Source organism: Musca autumnalis, unplaced genomic scaffold, assembly GCF_047663935.1.
Source record: "Musca autumnalis isolate F117 unplaced genomic scaffold, ASM4766393v1 scaffold_3, whole genome shotgun sequence".
NCBI lineage: Eukaryota > Metazoa > Arthropoda > Insecta > Diptera > Muscidae > Musca > Musca autumnalis.
Window position 1 is genome coordinate 71534044 of NW_027411866.1, and position 26648 is coordinate 71560691.

Consider the following 26648-nt stretch of genomic DNA (forward strand, 5'->3'; position numbering starts at 1 on the left):
TTATTGAGCTGTTCGATACGATGCTCAATCACGACAACGGTATTACGATCTATTGTCCGATCGCGTAGCACCACTTTGGCACACAATTTTATTTTTGAAAGTTTTTTTAGGATAATTTTTATGCAAAAACTTAATAAGTAAACGAATGCCATATTCAGCAATGTTGAACACAGTAAAGGTATTTTCAAAAATAGAATTGTGTACCAGAGTGGTACTACGCGATCAGACATCGTAATATCGTTGACGTGATTGAGCATAGTAACCAACAGCTCCATAAACAGTACTGCTCCAATTATGTAATGAGTATGTCCATTGAAAATTCCACAAGCAGCAAATCGTGAACCACTTCATTAGGTAATACAATTTGCCCCTGTTATTTTAGCAATTGTTTAACCCTTAATTCAGTCTTTAGCATTATTTCGCTATAACTTTAATTCATGCCCAAAAATTATAAAATATTTGAGTTCAAGGAAGCAAAATATGCACCGAGTTACACTTTTATGTCATTACTTAAGATTAAAATTTAAGTAAAAAATTGTATATAATTTTTTATTTCTTTCTCTTTTCAAAATATTCTGGTTTTTTTCTTTCAATAAAAATAAAGGTTTCATTCAATTTGGAAAAAGTTTCATTAGATTTGGAAAAGGTCTCATTTGATTTGGAAAAGGTTTTATTTAATTTGGAAAATGTTTCATTTAATTTGGAAAAGGTTTCATTTAATTTGGAAAAGGTTTCATTCAATTTGGAAAATGTTTCATTTAATTTGGAAATGCTATATACGCTCAGCCTCTGCTGTATAAAAATATATTTATTTTGTAACAGGAGTTTGCTTCAAAATACGTGGAATCTGTAAGTATCGTAATATGGGGCTATACCAAATCAATTTTAGTAAGCTAACTTCTGACTTTTGGAAAAGTTTGAGTATTATTTTTTCAGATTTATAATTTTAGTTGGAGCCGGCAGGGGTTTTTGGAACTTCTGGACTATTATCTCAGGAAGTATGACTTACCCCGGAAACCAGATAAGGGACCGCGAAAAGGACCTTCTTCACAAAAAAAAAAAAATCAAATAGATCCGATAAGTGTCCTCAAACCGCACTTTTCCCAAATTTTGTGAGGGGGGTACTCGAAGGACGGACCGATATAGTCCATATTCCAACCTGATACATGACTGGATGAAATAATACGATGTGTTAAGTTTCGATCAATCAGAAAATCCCCTAGAGAGTTATCTTGCGGATTTGCGGCGCAAGTAAAAATATTCAAAACGATTTGAGAGGACTCTTAAATTTCTCTTTTCCGAATTCTGTGTGGGAGGTACCCGAATGTGTGGACAGATATAGTCTTGCCAGATCTATATCTGGAAAGAATAATAATATGTGGAAAGTTTGAAGCAAATAGATTGCTTACTTCGCCAGTTATCGTTCACATAATTTTTCGAAAACAATTTTGAACTTTTTTGGGGGAGGTGTGGACCGACCTAGCCTACATTCGAACTTAAACAAAGTTTTGGCAAAATATTACGAAGTATAAAATTTGGTTCTGATCGGTAGATCCGTTCGAGAGTTATCGTGCGCACCAGTCAACTAGACATTAAGAGAGACAGATGAACGGACAGGGCTAAATAGACTCCAAATTGTCTGAAATGAATTTCGTCCAAACATACTTGGGGTTTAAAACCAATATTTCGATGAGAAACATCTTTGGTCGTATTTTGTTTGTATCCCCTTTACCATAAATCCTGAGGTATAAAATAGGTGGCGAGGCGACCACATGTTGCAATGTTTGGTATAAAAACTCCAATTTGACAACTGAACTGAAAATTTCTCTGTCATGATAGAGACAATTTGTAGCATGGGAGGAAATTGTGTTTCTCTACACAAAACCCATTATATATTAGGCAGTAGGCCTGTTATCTAGCAGACACATTATTGCAATTTGCATCAGAGGAAAGGTCAGTAGGTTTTATTCCATATGTCGGCTACTTTGCCTGTATATGCCCTCCAGGAATTAAAATATGGACCAAACATAAAATGTGTATATTTCTCATACAAAATTAATGGTCTATGTCACCCGCTAAATAATATCAGATCATCATGCTAAATTATAGGCATTTTCTTCTACCTAAACTCTTACCTCGTGCAAAATTTCGTGACTATTGAGGTATAATTGCGACCTCTGGAGTGTTAATTACAACACTACAAACAAAAAACTGGATTATTAGGCTGTATCTCTGTTATTTGATCACGTACATCAACGCAATCGACATCAGTGCCCAGGGTAAAAGATCTTCTTCCAAATATAACACACAAGGGAAGAATGCGTCTTTCAGGAACAAAGATATAAGCTGAATATTAAAATTTTTTACAATTTTCACACAAAAGTTCTGGTCCATTTAACCCTCTAAATATTATCTGATCACCATCTCAAATTGCAAGCTTCTTCTTAGTCATATTCTCTTAGCTTTTTTAAAATTTCGAGGCGATCGGACTATTATTGCTACCTACAGAGCAGCTACAAAATCAGATAAAAATTATGTTTTTGGTCCATTTCACCTGCTAAATATTTCACGATCATCACCAATTAAAATAGCGATCTATTCTGTTATGAAACCGATCTCCATACCAAATTTCGTGACGATCGGTCCATAATTGCGGCTTGGAGTTTGATTACAATTTATAATGGACAGACGGACACACGGACGGACGGAAGGACGGATGTGTGTCCGCATCTCAAAACCGCTTTATCTCGCCGAGATATGAAGATTGGTATACCACATTGGGGGTCTCCGACGAGTATTTCGCGGTGTTACATGAATTTTTACCAAAACAAACTTATAATACCCTTTCCACATAGTGGTGTAGGGTATAAAAAGAATGAAAAAAGAACAAGTAAAAAAGTATCAGTCGGCTTTGCCGACAGAGATATACCTTCAGTCTTTGTGAACTGAAACGTCCATCTATTGACAATATCGAATCTACGGATTACGGATTTTGTAGCCCTTTTTGAGATTTGCCAACTAAAAATATAATTGGTTTGAAGCTCAAATGTGTTGCGGAGGATGTACTTGAAGGAATGGACCGACATAGTCCATTTTGGAAGTAGATTGTAGTTTGGGATTCATTTTGATAGATTTGGTACCCACCAGTCATTTCAGTTGGTCACCGTATATCTTAGAGGTTTTGGGCCACGATGTCAGGAAGCTTGGACTTACCCACGAAAAATATAAAATGGCTTAAACAGAACCACAAAGAACAGCATTGGTATAATTTTCCAAAGGATCTAAACTGCGCTTAAACAAAAATGTTGAACTTTTTTGAACCCTGAGGAGAAGACCGATTTCTGAAGTAAAACTACATTCGGTCAAAGGTTTGGACGGTTGCTTTCTTCAGCAGACTATTTTAGTAAAATATTTAATTTGGGGTGAGCGAGGTAACGGAAGGTGCGCACCGACACTGCCAATTTTTAAACTTAAACTATATTTGGACCAAATATTACGATGCCCAAATTTTGGACGAAATCGGCTGATCCCTTCGAGAGTTATCGTACGCATAGAGGCACAGGGATTTTTACAGCTTTCGGTCTATTTCCTCAGAAAGTATGGACTTGCCCGAAAACTTGCTGCCCCGTCGCCATAGGAGCAGTATAGGGGAAGTTGTTACAACAAAGATAAAAGCGATTCGAAAGCTGGCTTTAAACTGCATTTTTTTCGAAATTTTGTGTGGGAGGTACCTAAAGGAGTTGACATATACATATAGTCCATCTTCAAGCCCGATCGATGTCTCGTAGAAATATTACGATGTGCAAAGTATGGACCAAATCCGTTACTGCCGTCAGGAGTTATCGTGGGCACAAATTTTCCGAATATTTTCGAACTTTTGTAGGAGATGTACCTAAAGGAATGGACCGATATGGCTCGCCTTCGGACTTAAACTAAGTTCAGACAAAATATTACGATGACTAAATTTTAGACCGAATTCGCAGATCCGTTCGAGAGTTATCGTGCGCTCCAACCACTACACATTGTGCCATAGGGGATTTTTATAACTTTATGGTTATTTTCTCAAGAAGTATGGACTTGCCCCTGATACAACTTGTAGCTTCGTAATGGGGGCAGCGAACACAAGATGCTACAACAAAAATCAAAACGAGAGCAGGTCCTAAACTGAACTTTTCCGAAATTTTGTGGGGGAGGTACTCGAAGGAGTGGACCGATAGAGCCCATGTTGAAATTTTATCTATGTCTGGTAGAAATTTCACGACGTGAAAAGTGTGGACCAAATCGGTTACTCCCTTCAAGAGTTATCGTGTGCAAATTTTTCCGAACATTTTTGAACTTTTGTGGGAGAGGTGTCCAAGGGAGCGGGTCGATATGGTCCATCTTAAACTAACGAACTTATACTAAGTTTGGACAAAATATTACGAAAGCCAAATTTTGGACCAAATCGGTTCATCCGTTCGCCAGACAGACGGACGGACATTGTTAAATCGACTCAAAATTATCTGTAACGGATTTCGTTCAAACATACTTGTGGTTAAAACCATTATTTCGATGAGGCACATTTTGCCCGTATGAAAGTTTGTATACCCTCGTTAGTATAAATGCCGAGGGTATAAAAATGGTTAAATGGAATTTGCGCCATCCTATTTTGCATCATAATAAAGGTGATATTTTCCTCATCCATTGACGGGCTTTCCTTTTGGGATACGACTGCTAAAAGCGGAGATATTCGCAGGCTTAACTCTAGTTTAGTAAAAACTCTCAGATTTTTTAAATTTTTTATATACGGACCCGTTTATTGGACCCGAAAGTCTGGATACAAAACACGGGGTAGACCCGGCTCCACTGAACCGATAGCTACATATCATTGGAAAGCTTATGGAAATACTTATCCTACAAGTGGTCATATGATGGGGCTATTTTCAGGTGTTTAGTTGATATAGCCTAAAAACCAATTTTTGGACCCGGATTTTTCATAAAAACTCTCAAAAAGTCGAAAATGGGCCCATTATGGGGGCTCATTTAATGTAAGCTAGATTGTTGATCGCAGCTTAACCTTTCCAGAATGGCTCTATATGTTGTAATACCATTTCTGGATCCAGAATCTTAACAATCCGTGATCAAATTATACATTACTGTGATCAGCGCAACAATATCTACCTCTGGAAAAATTCATCAGATTTTTGCCCATTACGACTCTTGAATATTATCAGACCATCACCAAACTCTCTGGGAGCTCTATTAACCACTAAAATTTCATGACGTGACGATTATAAAAACTGCAATCTGTAGCGTGATTTCAAAAAATGGAATGGAAAATGGGATGCATTACCGACTTTTGCGATATCTCCGTTGTTTGACCACCTACGCCGAACTACTTTACAACAATGTAAAGAATATTTTATCTTTTTCCATTTGGAATACACCTACTAGAAGCGGATATATTCGCATATGAATAAAACGTTGGATGTTCTCCACATAATTTATTTGCCCATTTCGACCCCTGAATATTATCCGACCATAACCAAAATCAATACGGTTCGTCCTCCATGAGACCCTCATTAACCATAAAAAATTTGTGAAGATCCGATCAAAATTTCGACCCATAACGTGATTTCAAAAAATGGGATGTATTACTGACTTTTGCGATATTTACGTTATTTGGCCACCTACCTACGCCAACCTATTTTCCATCATTGTAAAGGTGAGATTTTCTACCTTCACAGACAATGTTGTGTATGAAATAGGGTGCAAAGGAGATAAGTCCAACTCATGTAAAAAAGTATACGTTGGCACTACCAAAACAAAACTTAAAACCAGGCTTAGTGGTCACAAGTCGGACCAAAAAGCTAAAAACAAACCCATAGAACAAAAAACAGCTCTCGCCGCACACTGCGCTCTATCGGGTCATACTCCAAACTTCAAAGAAGTAAAGATTCTTGCCCAAAAAACAATTATAAACGTCGGTATATGCTCGAAATGCTGCACATTATCAATGTTCCTACGGAAAAAAGGATGAATTTCAAAACTGACACGGAACACTGTGCACAGATTTACAGGAATGTAATACAAAACATCAAAAGAGAAAAGAAAAATTTAGTTGGAAATCACCTGTCATGAAGGACAGAACATAAAGTTGCAATCCACGTAATACTTAAAAATAATTATAAATTGTTAATTTTTGTTTATATTTATTTAAAATGTTTGTTTTTGTTTTACTTAAAGACAAAAAATCCCTGATGATGATCGTCGGAGACGATCGTAATATCGGAAAATAAATAAAGATATAAAACAAAATCACCATTTGTTTTATTGAAATGACCTAGAGCCGAACAAAAAACTTAAGAAAAAATTTAAAGATCAAAGGTCAACTAAAAATCATACAACAATCAAGAAAACAAAAAAATCGCCGGAGGAATTTTCAAATAAATCGTGGTCAAAATTCAAATTTTTAGGGATTTTTTAAGTTTTCACGATTTTGCTTGGAAACCGCAAGGGGTATCGTAATGTGACTAAAAAAATGTTGTAGCAGTGAAAATTCTCTACAAAAAAATTTCTTTCTATACAAATTTGTACAAACTTTTGGGTTATCGTACAGACCTACTGTTTTTACGAAAAAACATATTCATAATTGGTCTGTTCCAGAACTGCAAGAATCTACTAATTTTTACTATTTTTTCCGATAAAAAAAAGGAAAAAATTTTATCGTAGTAAAAAATAGTAGCTTCTTGCAGGTTCTGGAACAGAGCAAATATGTACGTTGTCTGACTTCCCTAAAAATAAATTCTTTGGAAATTACTTTGTCTGGTATTTTTATATCATTACTATTAGTTTATGTTGAGTTATACTAATATTGTGAGTGTTTGTGAGTCTCTATGTTTTTTTACAGGGCAAAATCTCTACTTTAAGGCTGCACCCATCCTATGCCCGACAAGTTATTCCCCTTATAGTAAAATTGTCAAAATTTCGAAAATCGGGAAGGACGTTTATATGGAAGTTGTACCTGAACTTGGACTTATATTGAAGGTATTTTGTTTACTGAAAACTCAAAATGCAAAATTACAGCAAAATTGGTTGGATAGTTTGGCAAAAATAGTTCTAAATATCTAAACTCGGGCGGTATCTTTATACAGGGGCTATACCTAAACGTAAACCTATATTGAACATTTTGTGTAAAAAAGGTGTTTTGTTCACTCAGAACTCAAAATGCAAAATTACAACCAAATCGGTAGGAAAATTTAGCTAAAATCAGCAAGATATTAAAAATCGGGCGGTACCTTTATATGGGACTATACCTAAACGTGGACCTATAATATATAATTTTTCCACAAACATCCCATACGGGACAAGGGAGACTTCTCTCATATCAATGAGTGCGCCCCGATTCATATTAGCTCAATGATATGGGACCTACTGTTTATCGCCGAGTCCAAACGGCGTGTCTTAAGACACCACTTTGTAGAGAAGTTTTACATGGCTGAAATACTCAGGAAATGTCGCCAACATTACTTTGGGGTATTTTGCCTCCGATGAACATTTTTATGTTGACTTTCCGGGCAATCGAACCCACGACCTTCAGCGTGCAAGGCGAGTGTGCATACCATTGCACCACGGTGGCACCCAAACGTGGACCTATATTGAACATTTTTTGCAAGGTGATATTTTGTTCACTCAAAAACTCAAGATGGAAAATTTCAACCATATCAGTTGGAAAATTTGGCTAAATTCGTCAAAATATCAAAAATCGGGCGTTACCTTCATGGGGGCTATACCCAAATGTGGACCTACATCCACTAAAAGTTTTTTCTATATTTAAGCCTCGGTACAAACCTATGATTAAAATTTGGAGGCGGTAGATCGATTAGTACTGTTTTTTTTTTTGACACTGCTTTCCATACTAGTGGGACTATTGTGCATTGCCAGTATCTTGGAGTTACCTCCGGTTCCGGTGTAACACCCCTAAAACGTCACCTCCCAATTTAGGACATAAACACTGTACCCTGTGACTCATGCATGCGTCAAACAATCTCTGTTATTGGCAAAAACATATTAAACGATTCGCTTTCATTTCTCTTCCACTTCATTTTTTCTGCATTGTCACTCTCAAATACGGAACTGAATTAAAAAAGACAACGAAAAAATACAGTAATACAGTTTAATAATATTCAAATAACCGTCATTGTCATGCTCTCAGCAATCATTTAAGAGATATGCCAACAACATTTTAAAATTAATGAAATGGAAACACCACCACTGAATGTTCCATATTTTGTTTGTCATACTGCTTCACGCCAAATAAAGGCCCATTAAAACAAAAACTCCGAACACCGAATTCACAGCGAAGCATTATTTTAGAGTGGCTATATATCCGTCTGTTTGGCTGTCTGTCCGGCCGTTCATTCATTGATCCAGGCGTCTGTCTGCTTTTAGTTTTTTCTTATTTTTTAAATAACACATTAAAAAATAACAACGGAAAAATAAAGGAAATGAGATGGGGGCAAAATAGTGCAAAATCATGCAGTAGCAAATAATTAACAAAACAATCATAAATAATTCATTCATTCATTCCTTCATATGGAGTTTTGTGCCTGTGAATAGGCGGCGGCTGGTTCAATGAAAGAAGAAATCGATTAAAATTGTTTTGTTACCAACATTTAATAATGTTTTCATTACTTTTGTTAAATTTTGAAATGAAAGCATTCACATTTAGTAACAATTCAATGAAAGTTCTGGACTCCAAGTAAACATATTTGCTATTGCATAATTTTATTTGTGGCTGTTTTATAATTTTTATGACAAAAAATGAATAATTACATTAATGACAGTTTAACATCGCATGAACTGAATAATGATGGTTAGAATAATTAGTACCGCTTAAAAAATCCACAGAGTTTTTCCATAATGCATTATTTTGTGTTGTGTTGCTGCAACTAGGGTCACTGGAACCATATTTTTAAAGAATATTAAGTATGATATATGGCTGCTATTATGGTGTTTGACACACAGATATGGCACAAAGAAAAAACTCACTTTTTATACCCCAGTCTTTAAGTCAGGTACGACTTCTTTGCAAAGACTGTATAGTGAGGGCGCCCTCTGAGTTTGTTTTTGCATTTGCTTCTCTCTCTCACTTACACTGTAAATGAATGAAAACAAACAACAAACATCATGCGGTTGTTGCTTTCTTCACTCATACATACACACATACTAAAACATTGATGGAAATTCTTGGGCGACGCTGCTTTAGGTTAACAAGGGCATAAAAATGTAGCTAGACCCAACGAATATTTGGACGAAATCTATTTCAATGGCATAGAAACCGATTTTCCTGGCCAAACCCCAAATTTTTTCTCTTCGCCGATTTTTATTTAAACGCCACGTGTCCATAAAAACGAAAATTTCCCAATATATTGATTTTTTTTTAATTTCTGAAGTAAGAACTAAGTATCTATTTCTGGGTATCAAACTGTATATGACTCATGTAATTTCCTATAGACATTTTGTATAAACGTGTCATTCGAAAGTCAGTAGTGACGTTGGAACTAGTATGTCAGTAGTTGCTGAGGGACCATGTGTGACATTGGAGGTAGTGAGTCAGTACAGAGATTGGAAGTAGTGGGTCAATAATTCATAAAGGGTCATATGGAGACATTGGTACCAAATTTTCACTACTAAGTTTTTTTGCCTATTTGGCAATTGTTATAGATTAAAAAGCTAAATAGTACGTTTAATTAGACGACGAACTTAAATAGTAAATTTATTAAAGAAAAAATATAATATTAAAAGGACAAAAGGGCTAAGCCCAAGATTCCACATTTTTTAACATTTAAATAATAACAAAATCCTTTTCATTGTCAGAAATATCATCGCCTCTTTGACATAAGACTTGGTGCGACTTGTCTGCTTAAAATATTTCTTTTTCTGGTGCAATCAACGTTTTATCAGTACGTGTTGACATTGGAGGTAGTGAGTCAGTAGAGACATTGGAAGTAGTGGGTCAATAATTCATATGAAGACATTGGTACCAAATTTTCACTACTAAGTTTTTTGCCTATTTGGAAATTGTTATAGATTAAAAAGCAAAATAGTACGTTTAATAAGACGACGAACTTAAATAGTAAATTTATTAAAGAAAATATATAACATTAAAAGGACAAAAGGGCTAAGTCCAAGATTCCACATAAGCACAAAATTAGTAAATAGAGCCAATGTTTTCAAGACCGGCTAAATATTTTAACATTTAAATAATAACAAAATCCTTTTCATTGACAGAAATATCATCGCCTCTTGGCCATAAGACTTGGTGCGACTTGTCTGCTTAAAATATTTCTTCTTCTGGTGCAATCAACGTTTTATCAGGCGATTCACTGAATGTTGATATAACATCTAGGAATTGAAAAGAATAAACTTGTATAAATAAACAAAATGTCCTTATTTTATTGATTTTTCAAAAAAAAATTTTTTTTTCACGAACCGCCAAAATTATTTTACCCTAAACAATTAAGAAAATGAAGACAAAATAAGAAGACGATTCGTTGGGCTATCAACTGTCAATATGAACAATGTGTCTTGTTATTTAGGTACAATTGTTGACTTTGTCACCGTAATAGTAGACAAAGTGGTGATGTGTCGACACTTGACCCCATGCTTCCTACAGGGAAATTACTGTAGCGTTTGGACAAAGTGATCTTTTTTATATCCTCCACTACCATATAAATGCTATAATTAAATTTTGTCATTCCGTTTGTAACACATCGACATATTCGGCGGAGACCCTATAATGTATGTATGTATGTATATCAAGCTTTTTGTATAAAATTAACTTATTTGAAACTGTGGTATGGGATATTGTAACTCGCGAACCGTTGTAATATACCATGACATTTGGATGTATTTAGCTAAAATGAAGTGTTTTAGCTCGATTCACCGATGGATTTTTAAAAATAACAATTTAAGCGGAATTTGTGGTCGTATTAATGTAAAAAAAATCGATAAAAATCGTTGAAGGAAACGAGTTTTTTATGTTAATTTCCAATTAGTGGTTTTACAACAAAATCTTAAGCCTAATGCTTACAGGAGAGGTTAAAGATAAAGAATACACTTCAGAGTTGAAGTTTCTAATGTATGATTTTTTAATATATCCACTGTATCTACCTGAAACGGATGCTGACATTTTGAAGATCGTATAACGGTATCCGTATGTCCGTCCGTCAGTCTGTCTGCTGAAATCAAGATACAGCTCTCCATTTTTAAGATATAGCCTTATAATTTGGTACGGAAGTTTCTATTACTACTAGGAAGTCTGACATTTAAAATGGGCTATATCGGTCTACGTTGTGATATAGCCCTCATAGAACGGCACCTCCCGATTTTCGGTATTTTGAAAATTGTGGTTTTAATATCCCACCGAGAAGATCCCCAATATAACGGTATCTCCCGATTTTCGGTATTTTGAAGGTTGTGTCTTTAATATTCCACCGAAAAGGCTGGCATTTGGTATTTAGCACTCTTTAGGGGTATAAACATTCCACATGAAATTTGTCGGTATAGGCCCATGTCTTCATATAGCTACCATAGAACGATAGCTCTCATTTTCGGCATTTTGCAGGTTGTGGCCTCAATATCCAACCGAAATGGCTGAAATTTGGTATGGGTTTTCCATGGTGGTATACACTATTACGAAGACAATTTTTAGTATAGGTTACCTCCCGATTTTCGGCATTTTGCAGGGTGTGGCCTCAATATCCCATAGAAATGGCTGAAATTGGGTACTTAGTCTTCGTTGCAGGTATGAAACTTTCCATCTGAAACTTGTGGGTATAGGTCCCCGTCTTTATGTAGCGCCCATAGAACGTAACCTCCCGATTTTCGGTATTTTGAAAGTTGTGGCCTCCATATCCCACCGAAATGGCTGAAATTTTATATTGTGTCTTCCATAAGGGTATAAAATATTTCAGAAGAGAATTATCTGTTTAAGTATTTGCCTCCATATAGCGGTGCCTCCCTATATTAGGTATTTTGAAGGTTATGGCATCCATATCCCACCGAAAAAAGTTAAAATTTGTTATTTGGTCTTCGTTGGGGATATAAAATGTTATACCTGAAATTTGTCAGTACAGATCCACGTCTGCACATAGCCCCCATATAACGGAACCTCTCGATGTCTGTATCTTCCAGGTTGTGGCCTCCATATCCCACCGAATTTGCTGAAAGTCTTCGTTGGAGGTATACAATTTTCCACTTGAAATTTTGTCGTTATAGGTCCACGCCTTCATATGGCCCCCATATAACAGTACCTCCCGATTTTCCGTGTTTTTCAGGTTGTGGCCTCAGAACTCATTAAAATTGCTGGAATTTTGTATTTGATTTTCCACGTCTTTATATAGCCACCTTTTAACGGTCCTCCCACTTTTCGTTGATATTGAAGCTTCACCGTTCTATGGGGGCTATATGAAGGCCAGAACTTTTACCGACAAATTTCAGGAGGAAAATTTTGTACACCCAACGAAGATTAGGTACCAAATTTAAGTCATTTCGGTGTGATAATGAAGCTAAAACTTCAAAATATCGAAAATCTGGTGGTACCGTTCTATGGGAGCTATATTAAAACGTGGACCGATATAGCCCATTATTAAACATCCTAGGATTAATGGAAGCTACAGTACTAAATTACAAAGCTCTATCTTAAATATTGCGAGCTGTGTCTTGATTTCAACGTACAGACGGACATGGTTATATCGGCTTAGAATTTTACCCTGATCAAGAATATGTATATTTTATAGGGTATCCGATAAATATTTCCATGTGTTACATGATAAATTAAATTACGAGGTCTGCACGAAAACTATTTGGCCTAGGCAACACCGCTTGTTGCCAGCCGCCATTTGATTTTTTTTTTGGAAAGTTTGACAGTTTTTAGCCTATACGTACTCAGGACAGTTTGTTATTCGACCTTGTGTTGTGTTGTTACCAGTGACTGTTGTTACCAGTCAATTTGCAAAAAAAATGGAATTTACTTGTGAACATTTTCGTCCGATAATTATTCACAACTTTAGATGCAGATAATCACGATCGCCATGTTATATACCGTGACATAGAGGCATCCTTGGTCATTTCTCTCACAGATTGGCATTAGATATTGCATGAACACCTGGCCGCGAAAACGGCTCTTGTGGATTGGTGCAAAGAAATTGTGAATAAAAGCGATCGCGGTGCTTCAAACGACGTTTATAAGATCGTCACAGACGAATCTTGGACCTATGCTTAGGAGCCCGAAACAAAACAGGAATCTATCGTTTAGGTCTTCGAAAGCGAGCCAAATCCAACGAAAGTTGTTCATGAAAGAAGCAATTCGAAGCAAATCGTCTCCTGTTTCTTCTGCAAAACTGAGCGTGTGTCGACTATACAGCTTGAAAAATGTAGAACGGTTAGTTTGTTTGCCTGAAGTTTCCTGAGAAATTCGAAAAACGAAGAAGAGAAGACGAATCATTCTGCATCATAACAATGCGAGCTCTAACGCATCGATTCAAACCAGTGCCTGATTGACCGTACAAAACGTGGAATTGATAGGTCATCCGCCGTACATCCCTGACTGGGGATTTAATGACTTCATTTAATTCCAGCATATCAAGAAAAAAAATCATGGCCACCGATTTTCGTCGCTAGAAAATGCTGTAAAAGCGTTCAAAACCCACATTTTGGAGATGCCTAAATCGGAGTGGGAAAAGTGTTCAATAATTGGTTTGAGTGCAAGAAAAATCATATAAATCATACTGGAGACTACTTAAGAAAACAATAAAACTATTTTTGATGGTAAATCTTCGCGTTTTCATTGTTTGACCAGCTAATATTCGTTTAGCAATCGTATACCATCCATATTATGGTGGAGGGTATAAAAAGGATTTATTCGAACCGTCCAAAATCGTTAAGATAAATACCAGAAAAGTTTCAGTATTTTTGCCGGCAAATTCATACGTTCAAGGTGGGCCACAAATTTCTAAACCTTTTGGGGAAAGGATTTTGGTTTAGTAGTCTCTTTTCGATCTGTTCGGAGATGAGACATTCAATTCACACAAACTGATACTATTTTAGATGTTTTTAAATTCAAAAGTGTTTGTAACAGCTTGCAATGCTATACATATTCCTAACTTAAAATTGAATACAAATTCAATTGCAAATTAGGGAAACATTCCTTACATTTTGTAACTCGTTAAGAAAGTTTACCATTTGTTCAAAAAACAATTTATTTCCATTGCTTGCCAACGGAAATACTCCATTTATAACATACACATACATACACACACTTTAATTTGAAAATATTGCGATAAATTCAAAGACCCGGACACGACTTGACTCATTCCTATTAACTTAACCAAATGTCAGCAATTACCATAATCAGTGCAGAATTCATTAAATACTTGTCACTTACTCAGTCGCTTAGTGTTGTTTACCCACAACCAAAAGGTATGTTCGCTGGAAAAGATCACCAACCAGCCACGATCGTCATCATCATTATTAAAAGCAAAAAAGAAGCCCTCTCCCCAAAAAAGAAATTAAATAAAAATTTAAATTATTCTTTCCTGTTAAATGGAGGAGTAATGCATGATGTTGTTGTATTATTTTTCTGAATTTAAACCACAATCACTCTTGCAGAGTGACTTGGTTTTAACACCTGCAGTGAAAATGTTGTTTTATATTTAAAAGTTGTAAGTGTGTAATAGAGTGGGTTGCGCTGAATTTTGGCTGGTAATATCAAACCAAGAGAGATTTATACTTTAGAAGATGGGAATATATCTGTGCAAAGCTTAAAGGTTATTGACAGTGCTTCATTTATTCAAAAAGTCCCGTCTATATTTTTAGAACTGTGGATAACGTTTTCGGTGTCATTTAATGTGGTTTCATTGATCGATACCGGCTTATCCAGCTGTCTAATAACTCAACTCTCCTCAATATATTGATTTAGCTCTGCGTTTAGGTTTTTGCAACATTCTCTTTTAGAATTCCAAAAAATGACACCCACCTTAATGTCCAACCAGCCGTCTCTTAATTTGTAATCTACTTTACATACCTACCTTTGTTTGTATGTATATTTAACAATGCAGAACATCGGAACAAACAATTAAATAGGAACTCAATCGTGACAACGTTCCATGTGGACATTGTTCTTTTTTTGGTTTGGTTAATGTTGAGGCCATTGGTGTTGGTCTTCATGTTCGTAGTGCGATTTTGGACTAAAAGTAAATACACTTTATTTTAGCTGCTAGTTTCAATGACCAGCCAACCAACAATTTTGATCATTTGGACATTGTTAATCAACATCAGTGTTTTATATGCCTGACGGGGGCAGTTCTTAAGATAAAAATGTGGTTTGTATGTAAATTTGTTATTCGCATCTACGAAAAGAGTGAGAGTGAAATACATGGACATAGGGAACATATGGTAATTGTCATATATCAACGGCGGAAAACGCTGCTGATATATTCTTGGTAAAATGTTTACACAATTTAATTTTATAATTTTCACAAAATTAGTGAGAATTAATGGGGGTTTGTTTTTTTAGGAAACTATTTCATGAAACCTTTCCCTTCTATTTTATGAAACCTTCCCATAAAGCATTGCGTTTAATTTGATTTTATAAATTTGTACAGATGTATGTGTAGGTATAAAGATTGAATGCAAGTTGTTAAATATTGCCGTTAGATTATATGTTAACACATTAAATAGTCTTATTTCGCAGCCTTGTTTAATATAAGTGGATGGGACCGGGATGTGAGGGTAAATTAAACATACATAAGTTGGTGTTTCCTACGAAAATTCAAGAAGGGACAAAGAAATACTCCTCCGATATCTCGGAGAAAGAACAACGAAAAAATATTAGCTGTGTTCCTTTACTTACCTCAGGTTACCATTTTTACCATTTCTTATAATTTTAACATGCAAAGCTTTCCTTAACCCCAAAAACTGGTAAAAATGGTAGCAAATTTTAAGAGAGAGAGATAAAGAAAGAGAACAAAAATCGCAGGCTACCAGACGAATTTCTTCAGGTAAAAAATGGTAAAACTAATTTTTTGACATTTGTTTGAAGTTTATTTGGCAATGATGAAAAAATACCAAAAACAAAAGAAACAAGTAAAAAACGTTAAGTTCGGCCGGGTCGTACATTTTATACCCTCCACCATAAAATAGTATTAATTTAAATGGAAAAATTAGTATCCTTTCACAATTTAAGGTGCAAACATTTTTCGACATTGGATTGGATACTCCAAATGCCGAAATTATCTAATCTAATCTAAAAAATTTGTTCAGCCAGGTGAAAAGTACCACCTACGGGGCTATATCAAAGTGTCTACCTACTTTTACAATTTTTGGTGGAAAGTTTTAGAACTGCATTACGGGTAGTTCCATCAAACAATGTAGCCAAGACGCTCAAAATACCGAAAATCGGGGGTACCGTTCTATGGAAGGTATAGCAAAACACGGTCCCATGTTGACGATTTTTAGTGAAGAAGTTTCGTGACCACAGAGAACCCTTCAATCTCAAATTACAGCTAGTTCGGTTAACAATTGTAGCTAAAATCCTCAAAATACCGAAAATCGGGAGGTAACGTTTTATGGGAGCTATACCAAAACATGGTCCCATGTTGACGATTTTTGATGGAGAAGTTTCGCGACCACTGAAAACCTCAAATGTCAAATTACAGCTAGTTCGGTTAAAAATTGTAGCTAAAATCTTGAAAATACCGAAAATAGGGAGGTATTTTTGTGGATGCTAGAGTGATTATCACAGACGGACGGATGGACATACATAGATCGACTCTGATCAAGAATATATATACTTTATAGGATCGTAAATGAGTATTTCAATGCGTTACAAACGGAAAAACATACTTAATATACCCTTCGTACTGTGGTGGAGGCTATAAAATAATGCAGATTTTAAGATGAATTTTTAAATAAAACAACAAAACAAATTCGACTTTATATTTTTGGTTAAAAAACAAGCTTTGCACAGTGGTATATGGAAAAAATGTCTAAAATGGAGTTTTTTATTAAAAAAATATTTTTTTATTCTACATCAATAATTTTTGGTACATACACGCCACAAAAAACGGCCTCTCTAACATATGTCCCAAACATATTTTGCAGCAAACATATATATGTTTGCAACAGTCCCAAACATACTATGTTTGGGTCTGCAAACAAATATATGTTTGGGTGCAAAGATATTTATGTTTGGGTGCAAAGATATATATATTTGGGGCAAACAAAGATATGTTTGGGTGGAAACAATTTTATGTTTGGGTGCAAACATTTTATATGTTTGGGTGCAAAAAAAATACAAACCCAAAAGGCACAAAAAAAAAACAAACACATGCACCAATGGGAGCTTACTGTGAGCAAGGGAGCGTAAAATTCAATGTAAAACACTTTAAAATGTGTGCTCACTTGCTCTCAGTAGGAACTCACTGGCTATCTCTATAGTATACACACAAATGTTGAGGTTTTTTATTGAAAGGCAAAAGAACAACAAACACATAGGTACATACAAAATTCCAAAGAAATACATAACACACTTTAATAAAAGAAAAACTGACTGAAAAGGAAAAATATATAGAAACGTAGTTGAACGCTTCTCCTTAGTTGTGAAATAAAACAAATTGTCCTCATAGTTGAAATCATCAGCGGGGAATCGGCATCTAGAATCAAACGATTATATAATGTACATATTAAATAAATATGGATATGCCATATTTCAAATATACATAAGTATGTATGTAATTTTCAATATTAAATGTGATTTCTTCCTTGTCCAATAAAATAATTCCATTTAACTTTCCGATTCAATTATAAATTGTATTGTGCATTTAATTTGCTAAAAAGCACAATTTCTTTAAGAAAACACAAAACACTGATTTATTCACTCACTTTACCGTCTTGACTTTACAAAGGCATCTAAAACACTGAAGAAAGAAAAAAATATAATTCATATCATTTCTTCTTCGCCTGATGGTTAACAACAACAAAACTAGAAACACACGTGTTTGTCGCATACATGCCACCAAAGCCCCCTTCTTCGCTTCTACGTCTTCTATTATACAATACACACAACTCTTCATTATAAAACAGCATTCCACAGCCGCGAGAGCACTGTTGTTACTCTCGATGACAAACATCCTCTCTCCACCCATGAAAAAAATGTTCTAACATAAAAAATATGTTTTACCCAAACATATCGAATTGAAATATGTTACAAAATGTTGCAAACATATATTTGTTTGGACCCAAACATATTATGTTTGGATCCAAACATATATTTGTTTGCAACAGGTCCCAAGCATATATTTGTTTGGATCCAAACATATTTCTAACATAAATTTTTCTGCGTGTAGATAAAGAACAAAATCGTTATTCCAAATAAGTTTTTGTAACTAACCCTAACCGTTGCGCGCAAAATATATGACTGTTTTAATTTTAATATTTAGAAATATACTTGATATAATAAGCTGTTATCGCCGATAAGTGTGTTGTACCCTTTGCGATTATGTCTAAGTACTTCTGAAGAATCTCAATGGTTTCGCGAAAAATCAAATTTATTACAAAGTTGTAGATATTTGCAAATATGTTTTTGAAATAATAGCGGTTACGCTTACAAAAAAATATGTAAAAAAATTACAACAGCATCCAATAAAATGAAATTTATGGCGTGAAGGTCGTTTTATGGTTATAAAGGAAAAGCTGAAGAACAATATGCTAGAGTTTTTTCACTTTTTCGTATAAATTTCTTGCAATAATGAAGATATTCCATTGTAATAAATTTTTACCTAAGAGTTTATCTATTTTTGAACATTTTGAGATAATAATATTAAACCGCAAGGACTTTCAATTGTGGCATAAAATAAAGTTAAAATAAATATTTAACACTTGAAACGCATAGAAACCGCGTAATAGTAGAAATGAGATCCGATTCTCCAACACAGCGAATCAATCCCTTTTACGATATACATTTTGTGAAATTCCATTTGGCGACCAGGAGTAGCATCAGTTGCATTATAGGTAGGAAAAAAACAACAGTAAAATGCCCATAATTTCCAGGAAGTACATAAACATGATTTCAATTATCACCATTAAAATATACATCATTCTCTATCGTTTCAGTGCGATCCATCAAGAACCGTGGATGTAACATCGCACTCATTTTTTAGAAAATATATATTATATTTTCGGATTCGAGATAGCTTTATAAATAAAACACTGTAACTTAATTTTTTAATATTTTTTATTTAGTCTTCAAAAAGTGAGTAATCATTTTAGGTACATACATTGGATATATTAAAAAATCATAACCTCATTTCTGAAGTGTATCTTTGATTTGATTTAATTTAAATTTAATTTGTACATTTTCTTTGGTTTTGCATTTTTTCGGTTGATTTTCGAGTTAACTCTCTCCCACAAGTTCCATTCGAGCTAAGATCAGAGCTAAGATCAATGGAGAACTTCCACGCAGAGAAAAAAATATGTTTGATCCAACAATATTCCAAGAGCAAAATATGTATTGTTAACATATTGTTGGATTCCTCATGTAGTATTGTAAATCCAAAAATAGTTTGTGTCAACTGAACAATATTTCTCTCTTTTCTTCGAAAATTTGTTTCTCTTCTCTCGCTATTCGATGCCGTGTTGAAAAAAACAATTTTGGTGAGTTGTGGTGTGTTTGTATGACATGCTGTCTTTACCCGCTTGTTCGAGAAGTAGCAAATGCCCCCATGTTTATAGTTACATAGCCCGAGAAAAGTAGAAATTGTCACTTATTGGATACTGGTAATGCACATGGTAATGAATTGGCTACCTTCCGCATTACCGATCGCCAGTAAAGTATCCAGTAAGTTTCTCTCACATGTTTTTATTCTCTTTTAAACTCTCAACATAAAAACAAAAACAAAAATTGTCCCGTTATTCCTCTTACATTCTTCTAATTTCATCAGTCGTTTCGCGAAGTTTGGTGAAATACATTGGAAGTTGAAGTGATTTTTAAAAGTGTTTAATTGAAATAAAAAGGTAAAATGATAAGCAAAAGACATCTGAAAAGACTTGTAAAAAAGGAAAAAGATAAATATTTAAACCAATTTAAAAAAGTTGAACAGGAATGTATGGAAAGCGAAGAAAATATTGTTTTTCAAACAAAAAATGTGAAAACTGCAGAAAAAATAAATGTGGACGATTCGGAAGAAATGGGTTGTGAAATAACCAACAGTGAGAACTGTCTAGAACGCTCATGTTCTAATCTAAGCCAGAAATTAAAAGAGTGGAGTATTAAACATAGAGTTTCTCGGAATTGTTCCAAAGATTTAATTAATATTTTTCGAAGTGAAGATTTAGTTGTAACACCATTCTACAAATTTCTTCATCCTATAACCCCTGTTATAGAAAATATTTGTGGAGGATTTTACATGCATTTGGGCATACTATCCCATTTAAAGAAACTTTCTCAAGTAATTGAACTTCCCCAAAAGATTGTTATTGACGTAAATACCGACGGTTTACCCCTTTTTAAAAGTTCAAAGATACAACTTTGGCCGATTTTATTAAGAGCAATTAATATTAAAAGTCAGCCAATTATTCCAGTGGGATTTTTTTTGGGCAAAAGTAAACCAACCTGTAGTGACACGTTTTTACAAAAATTAGTTGATGAGTTATCATTTTATTTGAAAAATGGAATACAAATTGATGAGAAGTTTCATTCCGTCGAAATTAGGGCAATTCTCTGTGACGCTCCAGCACGAGCTTTTATTACAGGAACTCCATCACATACCTCCCGCCACGGTTGCGCCAAATGCACACAAATTGCAAAAAAAAGAATGGTGTTCTCACTTATAGCGTTACGCCTGGAACACTTATTACAGATAAGGATTTCCGAGTGCGTAAATATCCAAACCATCATGCTGAGTTATATTTAGGAAGACCCACAGCATTAGAAAATCTTAATATCTCAATGGTAACTCAGGTACCTCTGGACTGTATGCATTTGGTTGACCTAGGTGTCACCCGAAAATTTTTATTGAGACTTATAAATAAAAAAAAATTGTTTTAATTAATTTAATTAATCGAGCTTTTTTATGACCTATGGAGATTACATTGAAAAATTGATATCTAGCGAAGTCCTACACACACACACATCAACCACTATGCGACGATCGTTTCGTTAGCTGGTTAGGCTAACATCATCAGGCATATTAATGTGTTGTTGTTGCTAGACAATTTTCGCCATTTGGAGCTCCTATTTATACATCCAAGATTGCAAATTTTGCATTTGTGAAGTTCAAATTGCAGCTTTTTATTTCCAAAGACGACTCATTTGTCCCCCTTCTATTCCAGAAATCAATTTTTTCAATGTTACATTCATATTACAGTCGATAGCTTTTTTCCATCGTAGACTGTATATATGTCTTTCAAATCGAAAGATTTTTTAAGTGGATTGTGGTTTAGAACGCTAAGACGTCAGCAACATTGTCTGTTAGTTGGCGACGACCCAGGTTCGAATCCCAGCCGGGCTCAGCTGAATGTTTTATTTTAAAGTTTTTGCCTTTTTAGGGGCGAAGGCCATTATTTGTGAGATTTAATTAATTTAATTAATCGAGCTTTTTTATGACCTATGGAGATTACATTGAAAAATTGATATCTAGCGAAGTCCTACACACACACACATCAACCACTATGCGACGATCGTTTCGTTAGCTGGTTAGGCTAACATCATCAGGCATATTAATGTGTTGTTGTTGCTAGAAAATTTTCGCCATTTGGAGCTCCTATTTATACATCCAAGATTGCAAATTTTGCATTTGTGAAGTTCAAATTGCAGCTTTTTATTTCCAAAGACGACTCATTTGTCCCCCTTCTATTCCAGAAATCAATTTTTTCAATGTTACATTCATATTACAGTCGATAGCTTTTTTCCATCGTAGACTGTATATATGTCTTTCAAATCGAAAGATTTTTTAAGTGGATTGTGGTTTAGAACGCTAAGACGTCAGCAACATTGTCTGTTAGTTGGCGACGACCCAGGTTCGAATCCCAGCCGGGCTCAGCTGAATGTTTTATTTTAAAGTTTTTGCCTTTTTAGGGGCGAAGGCCATTATTTGTGAGATTTAATTAATTTAATTAATCGAGCTTTTTTATGACCTATGGAGATTACATTGAAAAATTGATATCTAGCGAAGTCCTACACACACACACATCAACCACTATGCGACGATCGTTTCGTTAGCTGGTTAGGCTAACATCATCAGGCATATTAATGTGTTGTTGTTGCTAGACAATTTTCGCCATTTGGAGCTCCTATTTATACATCCAAGATTGCAAATTTTGCATTTGTGAAGTTCAAATTGCAGCTTTTTATTTCCAAAGACGACTCATTTGTCCCCCTTCTATTCCAGAAATCAATTTTTTCAATGTTACATTCATATTACAGTCGATAGCTTTTTTCCATCGTAGACTGTATATATGTCTTTCAAATCGAAAGATTTTTTAAGTGGATTGTGGTTTAGAACGCTAAGACGTCAGCAACATTGTCTGTTAGTTGGCGACGACCCAGGTTCGTTTATTTCCAAAGACGACTCATTTGTCCCCCTTCTATTCCAGAAATCAATTTTTTCAATGTTACATTCATATTACAGTCGATAGCTTTTTTCCATCGTAGACTGTATATATGTCTTTCAAATCGAAAGATTTTTTAAGTGGATTGTGGTTTAGAACGCTAAGACGTCAGCAACATTGTCTGTTAGTTGGCGACGACCCAGGTTCGAATCCCAGCCGGGCTCAGCTGAATGTTTTATTTTAAAGTTTTTGCCTTTTTAGGGGCGAAGGCCATTATTTGTGAGATTTAATTAATTTAATTAATCGAGCTTTTTTATGACCTATGGAGATTTCATTGAAAAATTGATATCTTTGGAAATAAAAAGCTGCAATTTGAACTTCACAAATGCAAAATTTGCAATCTTGGATGTATAAATAGGAGCTCCAAATGGCGAAAATTGTCTAGCAACAACAACACATTAATATGCCTGATGATGTTAGCCTAACCAGCTAACGAAACGATCGTCGCATAGTGGTTGATGTGTGTGTGTGTAGGACTTCGCTAGATATCAATTTTTCAATGTAATCTCGATAGGTCATAAAAAAGCTCGATTAATTAAATTAATTAAATCTCACAAATAATGGCCTTCGCCCCTAAAAAGGCAAAAACTTTAAAATAAAACATTCAGCTGAGCCCGGCTGGGATTCGAACCTGGGTCGTCGCCAACTAACAGACAATGTTGCTGACGTCTTAGCGTTCTAAACCACAATCCACTTAAAAAATCTTTCGATTTGAAAGACATATATACAGTCTACGATGGAAAAAAGCTATCGACTGTAATATGAATGTAACATTGAAAAAATTGATTTCTGGAATAGAAGGGGGACAAATGAGTCGTCTTTGGAAATAAAAAGCTGCAATTTGAACTTCACAAATGCAAAATTTGCAATCTTGGATGTATAAATAGGAGCTCCAAATGGCGAAAATTGTCTAGCAACAACAACACATTAATATGCCTGATGATGTTAGCCTAACCAGCTAACGAAACGATCGTCGCATAGTGGTTGATGTGTGTGTGTGTAGGACTTCGCTAGATATCAATTTTTCAATGTAATCTCCATAGGTCATAAAAAAGCTCGATTAATTAAATTAATTAAATCTCACAAATAATGGCCTTCGCCCCTAAAAAGGCAAAAACTTTAAAATAAAAAAAAAAATTGTTTCTGAGGACAATATAAAGAATATATCATGCCGACTTACAGAATTACGTGGTCGTATTACAAAGATTTTGTACGTAAGCCCCGTTCATTATCGGAAATTTCCTGTTGGAAAGCGACGGAACTACGTCAATTTCTGTTATATACTGGATTAATTGTTCTTAAGGATGAGGTTACGGAAGATATTTACTACGAATTTTTATTGTTACACTGCTCCTATAGAATATTGTGTTGCCCAAAACAATGTATGTCAAATTTGAAATCGGCTCAAATATTACTAAATACTTTTGTAGAAAATTTTCCTATAATATTCGGCGAAAATAGTGTGTCGTATAATGTACACGGCTTACTACATATCGAAGATACTATCAAACAAATTGGTTGTCCTACACAAAACTCATGTTATGGGTTTGAAAATTATTTGCAGGGTATTAAAAAGTCAGTAAAAAGGCCCTCTAAAATACTCCAACAAATTTACAGAAGAGTTGTTGAGGAAAAGGTCTTGGAGCCAGAAAGTGTAGACGGGTTGGACGCGTCATGTGAAAGGTATACATTTCAAAACAGTTTATTAACAAAACGAGTCCCTAATAACATTTGCTATGTAAAGAACGCAATACCTGTGCAGATTCAACGATTTTCCCATAGCAACGGAGGATTTCTTGTTGGTAGACGGTTTCAAAATATACATAGTTTTTTCAATGAACCGTGTAACTCAATATCTTTAGGCATTTTCCTTGTAGATTCCGAACCATCAGAAGTAGACGAAATATTTTCTTTAAAAGATATTGAATGCAAAATTATAGCATTTCCATACAATAATGAGTTGTTACTTCTTCCTCTTTTACATGGATGTCAATAAATTTCTTTCATATTTTCAATTACCTTGTTTCTTATTTTCTACTCAATACAGCTATACTTATATAACAAACATGTCGGGTTTGAAGCCAGAAATTATTCCCCAATCGAAACAAAAATCTGGTAGTCCACTAAAAAAAATAAGACGAGTTGATGCATCAATTGACACGGAAAGTAAGTATAGGTTTTATATATAGAAGTTCCTCAATAAATGTAATAACATTTTTACATATATTTCAGATCAACCTCCAACATCTGTTAATATTTCAAAAGCTACAGAATCTTCCTTCATTTCCATAGCTGAAAATATTCAGAAACAGCTGAACGTTATTCAAGGTATTTCAAATCACCAATTTTCCAAAATCAACCTTTTTATGATATACATATCGAGCCCTTCCCGCGAAAAAGATGTAAGCGACATTTTTTCGATTTTCGTTTTTTTACGGAAATCTATGAAGAATATTCCAACACACCATCTCCCAAATTTTTAGAACTCAGCCATGTACCGTTACGAAATTAGAGCAAAAACAATTTTGATGTAAGCGCCATTTTTGCTTTTTGTGTACATTTGTTTGTGACAGCGAATTGTCGCTTACATCAAATTGCACATTTACATACCATGTCGTTATTCAAGTATATTACAAGAAATGCGTTTTAATCTTATAATTCTTCGAATAAATACTTGCTATAAAATTAGTGTGCTTTGTTTTTAAATTGTAGATAAGAATTACACTAAAAATGATTTGTTTCAAATAATTTTTTTTGATGTAACCGCCACTTCTCAAAGTAAAAGCCTGATTGCGTGACAGCGAAAAAGATGTAAGCGACACAAACTACCGTTATATTGAATATATTCCACATTTTTTTTATTTTTTCAGTAAATAGGATTTAATAACAGAACTATACCAAATTTGAATAAACAATTTTGGTTATATCAAAAGTTATTCAATAAAAACCGTCTCCTGTAAAATTAGCTTTTTGTCGCTTACACCTTTTTCGCGGGAAGGGCTCGATATATTCTTATATTCCTATAGGCCAGCTAAAAATCATAGTCGAAGCCGTTGCAACAAATCAAGTCATGATCGAAAATCTTGTACGTCAAAAATGTAATGAAAATCCAATTTCCAACAAATTTCCAATAACAACAGAGGAAGATTTAATACAATTAAATACTGAAATCAACACCGAAAATAAAGCACAATATGTAAGTACATTTTTTCCTATATGTAATATAATAATGTTCCATGCTAAATCATATTTTTTAAATCATAATTAACAGGTCAATATTGTGGCAAAGATTTTGGAAAGGGGAGGAGTTTTAAAAAATTTTAAACACATAATAGATGACAACGTATCCATGGACTATAATGTCGATGGGATACATGGCAAAAAAAGTTTAAAACAACTAAAAAACATTTACGATGTTATATTAGGTAAGTTCATATCATTGAAATTCAATATATACTACATAATAAAAAATCTTTTAATGTTTACATATTCCATTTCAGAAGCTGTTTTGCGACATGAAAACACCAGTGGTTCAGGGGAAGACCTAATACGCAAATCAATGCAGAGGCAAAAGAAGCGAGTATTCAAAAGAAATAGTGTTCAAAAATCAGCAAATAAAAATTAAAATATTTGTCAATCCTTTCTTTCAAAATGAATTAATATTTTTTAAGTTACCAAACTATTATAAATTTAAAAAATGGACTATAAATTTCACTACATACACGTAAGTAGTTATTTTACTGGATACTGGTCGCTAGTTATTTAGAATGATACTTCGGACTAGATATTTCACCTATCACAAAATTCTAGTTATGTGATATGCTACGTCGGACTATCGAAATAGGTGGCTATTGGTAATGCAGAGAGTAGACAATTGTCTACCTCCAATGACATCCCCATGTTAAATTCTACAGTTCAAAGCATTGCGAGTAGATTTGAGGGTAACTAGTGGTGGTTACCAAAAGACCAGAGAAATAGCTAGTTCGTAACTAGTCATT

The 26648-nt window shown here is 34.6% G+C and overlaps 1 protein-coding gene across 1 annotated transcript in view; it reads left to right on the plus strand.

The window, feature by feature from the left end:
- The window catches only part of LOC141398220 (uncharacterized), a 59391-nt gene extending 33116 nt beyond the window's left edge, over positions 1 to 26275 (plus strand). The window contains exons 2-6 of the mRNA XM_073975457.1: positions 24698 to 24816; positions 24883 to 24978; positions 25677 to 25846; positions 25922 to 26075; positions 26151 to 26275. Coding sequence (XP_073831558.1) covers positions 24717 to 24816; positions 24883 to 24978; positions 25677 to 25846; positions 25922 to 26075; positions 26151 to 26275 — 645 coding nt within the window. The 5' untranslated portion in view covers positions 24698 to 24716. The remainder of the gene's footprint in view (positions 1 to 24697; positions 24817 to 24882; positions 24979 to 25676; positions 25847 to 25921; positions 26076 to 26150) is intronic.
- Positions 26276 to 26648: the final 373 nt, after the last annotated feature.